Genomic DNA, 7855 nt, shown 5'->3' on the forward strand with positions numbered 1-7855 from the left:
TGAAGCAAAAGTTTTTAAAAGTTTATTTAAATTATTATTAGAATCGTTTCGTTTTAAAAAGTCATTTACGTATTTTCTAGTTGCAGCATCATTTTCGACTATAGTTCGTATGTCTACGATCTTATTTTGCAAATCGTAATTTGCATCATCCTATAATTTGAAACTATTATCTGCAGAGCAAAGAGGACGTTCTTTTACTTCATCATAATAATATCATTAAAGATACCAAGCCATTTATTTGCTTTAGAATTTTCATAATTTTAAAAGTATTGTTATACATTCAAAATTCCTTTTCTTCTATCGACTATAATGAAGTGGAATCTGTACTAAACCATACAGATTGTACATTTGACAGTTTGTCTCAACTATCAAACGAATTCAACTTTCAGTTTATTAACGTTATTGTATGCCGGATAGAGTTTCTCCAACGGGTTCCCGGCAATTTTTTAATCCGGGAAATATCCCGGGAAATTCTTCTCATTCTGGAAATCTTGCAAATTTCTTAAATGGCTGTGTTTACGGACACACTTTATTTGTTCTTTGTATATAATAAGAAAATTTATTTTCTACCTTTTTACTATAAAACGAAATCGTAGAATAATCCAATAAGAATAAATTTGTAAAGAATTATAAGCACACTCCTGTTTCATTAAATATATTACAAACCTGAGTATAAAATTTATTTTTTAATTAAAATAGTAATATTTTGTATCGTATTATTGTATTATTTAAATTACATTTTTAATGTGTATTACTTATACAGGATGCAGATATAAGTGCCATTCCTTTGTATATGACAAACGACTTCATTGACTTAGTGGATTTTAGTTACTTTGTCGATATACATTCAATAGGTTACGCAGTTAAACAAAGAAAGTGGAAAACATCTTGGAAAACAATAACTAGACCATTCACTGTTCAGGTATGCTATATTTAATATATATATAGTAAATATTTTGTTATATATTTAAATGTTCTTATATTTCATTGTATATAGTCCAAGTTCAATTCTTACCTACGAAAACAAAATGTTGCTATATTTCTGTGCTGTTAGTTTATATATATATGTGTGTGTGTGTGTGTGTCTGTGTGTGTGTCTAAGAATTTTTTATTTGACGTGGGTTTCATCCTTGTACTCTGTTTCTTCTTAAATTGCTTCAACTCTGTGGGGGGCATACCCTTGTGATTTAACAGTACTTGAAACAATTCAATAAAACGCAAGATTTTAATTAATTTCTGAAAGTTTATTTCGTCCCATTCAAAGTAATAAGCCCACGGCAATTCACATACGCCATCTTTTTTTCCAATCCTCGAAACAAATTTTAAAGACGTTTTTACAAAACTCCTTCAGGACCAGCAACGAATTTGATTTATCGCATGGATCGACTCACAACGATACCACGAATCGGAAATTTTATTCGAGGAAAGAGGAAGTTACTGGATATCGTATCGGGTGAATACGGAGCTGTGGAACCGTATTTGTTGGATTTTTGCCAAACATTCGCGAACAAAAGCATTGTGAGCAGGTGCCTCATCCTAGTGCAAATTCACGAGAATTCTCGCCACAAATAGGATCGTTTTCTAGAATTGCTTCGCGCAAACCAAAGCAAAACGCTCAAATGATATTTTTTTATTGACAGTTTGCTAGTCGAAATAATTTGTGATGCACAGCATAGCGACGATATAAGAAAACAGTTAACACGACTTAAGCCCTGGTCACACTATGCGATTTTTTTGCTTTCTCTACAGATGGTTTATTTCGTGCGCGAGGTCTGAGTATTTACTACATTCAGTTCATGTTTTGAATGCCATTGATGTGATGTATTGTTTTGTCTCGATTACAGATCAGTCGTAATATATTTTGTATTGCTCTCTTTATCTGAAGCGTGTTTTTGTATTTTGAGTGTTTAGTAGTTTGTGTTTGTGTACAAGCTTTTCATGTATTATGTTTGCTATTCGTTATGTCGATGCAAGAAGTCTGTTCACGAACCTTGCAACTGAATGTGATATCTTGTACACTCCTCCGTTACGTGGAATTTCCTACAGACCACTAGTTTGTATTATAATAATAATTGGAAATTAATTTGAAGACGTACTTGTCCGAAAGTAGTAACCATTTATTCACTTGTGTTCCAGAATACAAACAACTGACGACCTGACCTTTCTTTTTTGGTAGCTTGGCTGTCAAGTTTAAAAACTTTTTTTAAACATTAGGTCACCAAATTAGTTTTTATAAAATTGCCATCCGAAGAAATTTTACAATAATAATTATTATTAATACAGCGAAACCTCGCTTAACGAGTGACAAGGAGTGAGGAAGTCTCGGATTTTGCACATCCTCCATCAGTCTGTGTTTAGCACTCGTTCCGTTAGCATCTTAGTGTTGTTTGTTATTAAACATTTTTTCAAACTCGTGTTCGCACATAGTACGTATAAACATCAACAACCATAGTCCGTTATATAATAAACACGCCAAACGATATGCCAAATTCTTGGGCTATGTAAAGGCTATAATTACATATTAGAAATTAATTAACTTGACTAGAGGTAGGCAGTTATGCTTCTATCTCGTATTAAATTTAATGACCGATTCCAAATTAAATTCTAGAAATGTCTAAATTAAACATTAATTATTTATAATTATTAAATATAAGATGGAAACATAACTATCCACCTACCGCTAGTGAAGTTAATTAATTTCTAATATTTAATTATAGTCTTTACATAGCCCAAGAATTTGGCATATCGGTTAGTGTATTTATCAGACATACTATCTGTAATTTTTTTTTTGTTTCCTGCATATTAAATTCACATTTCAGGTTGGTTCATATTGGTTTTTGAATAAACTTTATACATAATTTGTATATAATTTGAGTATTTTTTCGGCATGGAACGCATTTTACATTAATTTGTATGGGAAAAACTATTTCGCTTAACAAGTGTTTGGCATTACAAGTAAGATTCTGGAACTAATTATGTTCGTTAAGCAAGGTTCTACTGTATATATATTTCTATATTCATGCATATTTTATTTTTATTACAGTAAATATATGAAATATGTAATGTTTTTTTTTCTTTAATAATGTCTGGCGCTATATTGAGTTTTTGCATATTTTGAGATTATTGCGGTGAAAAATAGTAAATGCAGTTTATTTTAACAGTAGAGTTTTCAAGTATTTATTTATTTTGTACTGTATTAAGTAAAAGAATTTCATAACCTTTTTAAAATTTCTCTGCCAAATGTCATAGATTTTAGAAATAGTATTCTCATTTAGTATAAAAATGCTCGAGTAGGAACAGTGTGTTAATCTCTACTATTGTTTAAAATGACACCCTAATTAATGCGTTTAATAAATATTTATTTAATATTAAAACATAGCTCTTTATATGCTAAATAGCAGAGAACAGTAGAAATTTATATTTATCAATTTAACTCATTTAAATAAAAACTGTTACATCAGACAGCTTACTATGAAATTTAAATACTAACTTAAAGATTAAAAAGAAAAATATCAAAATAATTATATTGAATTAAAAATTATTAATTGGAGACAATCATTTATTATATTTATTAAGATATCGCATATTAATTTATGTGAAAGCAAATAAAAAGTCGATAGAAGTGAAATTATTATTAAGGTTAATGATTTGTTGAAAACATGATAATAATGTTTAACATTACCACTTAATCTAAACAGAAATAAAAAAATAAGAATCCAAAAACTGAAAATTTCCAGATTAATTATGATAGTAGCACAATAATAAATAGTATACAGGTGTTCAAAGAGATTTCTGTATTTCGAAATATTCTTTTATTACGTTTGGAAAGATTTTCACAAGTAGTCATATTAATATACAACCATTTGCTTCGTTTAATTCCTTGCTTAAAACCCAAAAGTAAGAACAGTTATTTGCTCATAATTAAAACAAAATATTATTCTTCCTTAAATAGTCCGTTCATAAATCATATCCAGTTTCATTCCTCACCCGAATAACTTTAAATCCTATGTACTGTACAGTATATCAAGAATATTAAAAACGTTTAATTATTAATTTTTCAGATGTGGATATTAATTTTCGTTTCAATATTACTCGCTGGATTGTTCATCTCACTAATTTCAAAATTTGAAAACAAGTTACAGAGAAATAACAAATTTTGGACTGTCGGAAATGGAACTTGGTTTACGTTTACAAGTATCAGCAAACAAGGTAGGGTAAACTTTTTTCATCTAACTGATATCAAATTTAAAAAAAAAAATCTTTAACTTTCTCATATGTAAGTGTTTATTTAGGATCTAATATAGATCTTGTTATTGGATTATCGTCGAGATTATCCGTAGGACTTTGGCTTCTTTGTTGTTCTGTGCTGAGTTACAGTTACGGGGAAACGTTAACGTCTTTTCTGACTGCTCGGAACTACGAGTGGATTCCCAGCAATTTTTACGAATTAGCTTCTGCAGTAGAAAGAGGAGAATTTTCTTGTGGTACATTTCTCTCGGGTAGAAATATATTTTTTAAGGTAAAAATTTTCTTAATACCTGAACTGTAAGTGATTGCATGTAACAAATTTACTTCAACTGTATAGAAGGTAGCGAAACTTTTAAATAATGAAATTACCATCGAGGTACATTTACGTTGATGTAATTTCGAAGCATAATAAAATTTCGAATTTCGGTCAAATATCTAACTTAGCAAGCCCATTAGGGGTTCGACCAGGCCCGCAATGGGGTGTCGTGGTAGTGAGGGCCAACATATCCGTCAGATCACCTCCCCGGTCCGGATTGGATCTCAGGTCTTCTGGTGGTATGACCGCTTGGCCATCCAGCCGCTAATAGATAGAGGGGTATCTTGGATTACATCTCGAAACATATTACTCTTTCGAGACTGAATATTTTATTCAGTATTAACATTTGCATTTTTAAACTCCTTACTACCCACAAGTTAAACTTTATGACATTTTACAATTTTAATTATGACAAAATCTTATAACGAATGGCGCACACAATTTTATTTATTATGATTAATAGCATAGAAGTTCTTTTTAAAATAAAATCTCTTAATAGCAGGGAAAGTTACTCAACTCGTTGCTAAATTGTTTTTATACATAGTTACTGGTAGAAACTAAGACTACACTGAGTTTTACATTCTTAGAGGAAATATGAGATAAATATTAAACATGATGTAAAATGTGAAAAACCAATTATTAAACATAATACAGAAAATAAAACTTAATTTTCAATTAATTAATTAATTAATTAGCAGAAAATGTCATTTCAAGATAACAAAATATTTTTGTTCGTTGGCTGAAAATACAGATATAGAAAACGAATTTACGTATGAAAAGTAACTTAAGAATGCTTATATTTTTTTATTTGTAAATAATGATCGAGGAAACGATATATAAAGTTGAAATATGTTTTTTTCAATTGATTAACAAAATATAATTTTAGAAGTTAACCTATTCCTATAAAAGGAACGTAGAAAATTAATGCTAATATCGACATAATTTATGTCATCCAATATATACGTTATATATTCTATGAGCTCATAAATGCCATTTGTTTACAATATATTTGCATCTTTTTAAAAAGTTTTCGCGAAGAAAACAAGAATGAAATGCTAAATTACAGTATAACCGTATAACTTGCAAACATCAGCGAAAATCCGAATTTTCGTTATGTATATTTTTAAATTTCCCGCCTGTATAATACATGTGTACAAATAATTTTCCAATAAAATTGAAGTACCAGTAGCTGGTACTCAGTGTTAGCTAGTTGATGGGTTTTCACTAATATTCGTGGGTAGATGATGCGGCCCAGGGAAATTTACGAGAGAGTATAATGGGTTTTGGTAGGCAATTTCGGACGATTAATTTTATTATCACTATTTATATAGTAGTTTATTGAAAGATTGTGTATCTTGCTCGAGCAGCGTGAGATGCGAACGCCAGCAATCTTTAAATATTATCGTACTCTTCGAGTGTTCAAGCTGAGGTTCAATATCACGCCAGGTTTAATGGGAAGATATTCAAATGTAATGGGATTTGCAGTTTGGACAAGTAGAAATTGGAAGTGATGGTAATACCCAAGAGTCGATTACCGTAAAACTAACAAACATGAATTACTGAGATGGAATTGTATAAAACAGCCAAACGTCATTGAAATAAATAGCAGAAAGAAGAAAAAAATATTTAGAAATTACGAATCCACTAAATTTTTAGCATATTCCTTCAGTCGTATACTAGAAGAATTCTTAAAATTAAAATTAATTTCAAAAATTTTAGTTGTGAATATTTTTTCTAGAATAAAGAAATATACAGATTTCAGAAATATTATCTACGTTAAAAAATATTCAAGAAAATAGTTCTTTGTCACATAAAGGTTATGTTTTCTTTCAGTTTAAGTTTTAAGACGAAATGTATTATTCATTTTTCACAATAGTTTGTTAAAATTATTGGACTTAATTTGACAATTTCAACGTATTCCATGTTATTCTATTTTTTTTATTTTATTTTTACAGGGAGCAGAGACTGGAGTTACAAAAACATTAAAATACCACATGGATCGTACGCAAAATTATATGGATACAGAAAATGCAATTAGCGAGATTGAAAATAACCGTTTTGCATTTATAGAAAATAAATTATACTTAAAACAAAAATTGAAAAAATATTTCAAAGAAAATCTTATAATAAGTGAAGATTCCCTTCTCTCATTTACTTTAGCATTTTTCGTAAGAAAAGAATTTCCTTTTACAAGAAGGATTAATAAAATGTATAAGTATTAAGTTCTTATAAAAGTACTAAAATTGGAAATACTAAATGCGAGTTATTTGTCTTTTTACAGCGTGTTGCATTTATTTGAAGCTGGAATAATTACTTATCACAAAAGTAAAATGAATCCTACTGACTATGAAAACGACCAAGTTGATGTTGAGCCTTTAAAATTGAACGACGTTTTTGGAAGTTTTTTCCTTTTATTAACTGGCTATTTAGTGGCTACCATTTGCCTTATTGTCGAATTGTTAATTTGGAAAGTAAAAAAATTTTATTAATTATGAAGAAAAATATTTATTCTAATTTTTCGCTGTATTAACTTTTTTCTATGTACGCATCGTATAACATAAATATCCTATAATGTTACATATATAGATTAAATTGATTTGAAGAAACTACGCATTTGGAATTATAATCTAGCTATTGTATTTCCGAATAAAATCAAGCACAATAATTTATTTAATGTTTTGTATTCTTGATTGTGTAATTTTCAAATATTACTTCAATTAATAATAAATTATTTTAATTACAGATTTACACTTGAATACTATATAATAATCATAAATATATTGTATACAGTCAAACCTGTTTTTATGCGGTCTTTTCTTTTGTGCGATTTTTTATTTGTGCGGTATAGTTGGCGACTAGTCTCGTGCGATTTGTCATGTCTCACGTTGACTTATTATAGCTAAATAAACTTATTATAGCATAAATGAACTTATTATAGTAATATTATTGCATGAATATGCGAAAAATGAAATAATTTATTTTTTAAGTCAACAAAACACCACCTGGACAAAAATATGTAAAACAGACGATAGACGAGATGATGCAGTCAAGTGCTGACATCTGTTGTCAATAAATTCTATTTCGTACTGTTTTGTGTTATTTTCTATGTGAGACTTTTTTTTTGCGGTCCCTATTGACAGCATAAAAAAAATATTTTTTTAATTGTGTTGCGAAAACTGTGTTTTATAGCAACTCGTAAAGTTTCGTGCGATTTTTTATGCGTTTTTTTTATGCGGTTCCTATCCACCGCATAAAAACAGGTTTGACCGTACTTATTAATCAATCGACTAA

The 7855-nt window shown here is 29.2% G+C and overlaps 1 protein-coding gene across 1 annotated transcript; it reads left to right on the forward strand.

Annotated features, from left to right (window-relative positions):
- Positions 1–793: 793 nt before the first annotated feature.
- On the forward strand, positions 794–7319 carry LOC136971904 (glutamate receptor ionotropic, delta-1-like). The gene is made up of 6 exons (XM_067266429.1): positions 794–922; positions 4062–4209; positions 4293–4519; positions 6520–6773; positions 6846–7035; positions 7308–7319. Exons 1-6 carry the CDS (start codon positions 794–796, stop codon positions 7317–7319), a joined length of 960 nt encoding a protein of 319 aa, XP_067122530.1.
- The last annotated feature ends 536 nt before the right edge of the window (positions 7320–7855 follow it).

Source organism: Centruroides vittatus, unplaced genomic scaffold (genome assembly GCF_030686945.1).
Source record: "Centruroides vittatus isolate TY-2023 unplaced genomic scaffold, ASM3068694v2 contig_273, whole genome shotgun sequence".
Taxonomy (NCBI): Eukaryota; Metazoa; Arthropoda; class Arachnida; order Scorpiones; family Buthidae; genus Centruroides; species Centruroides vittatus.

What these genes read in the sequence shown, in the direction of transcription:
- LOC136971904 (XM_067266429.1), top strand. Translation starts at nt 794, where the DNA reads ATGACAAACGACTTCATTGACTTAGTGGATTTTAGTTACTTTGTCGAT. An exon ending in TACAAGTATCAGCAAACAAG is followed by an intron (nt 4,210 to 4,292) that starts GTAGGGTAAACT and finishes GTGTTTATTTAG; the next exon opens with GATCTAATATAGATCTTGTT. An exon ending in ACAAGAAGGATTAATAAAAT is followed by an intron (nt 6,774 to 6,845) that starts GTATAAGTATTA and finishes GTCTTTTTACAG; the next exon opens with CGTGTTGCATTTATTTGAAG.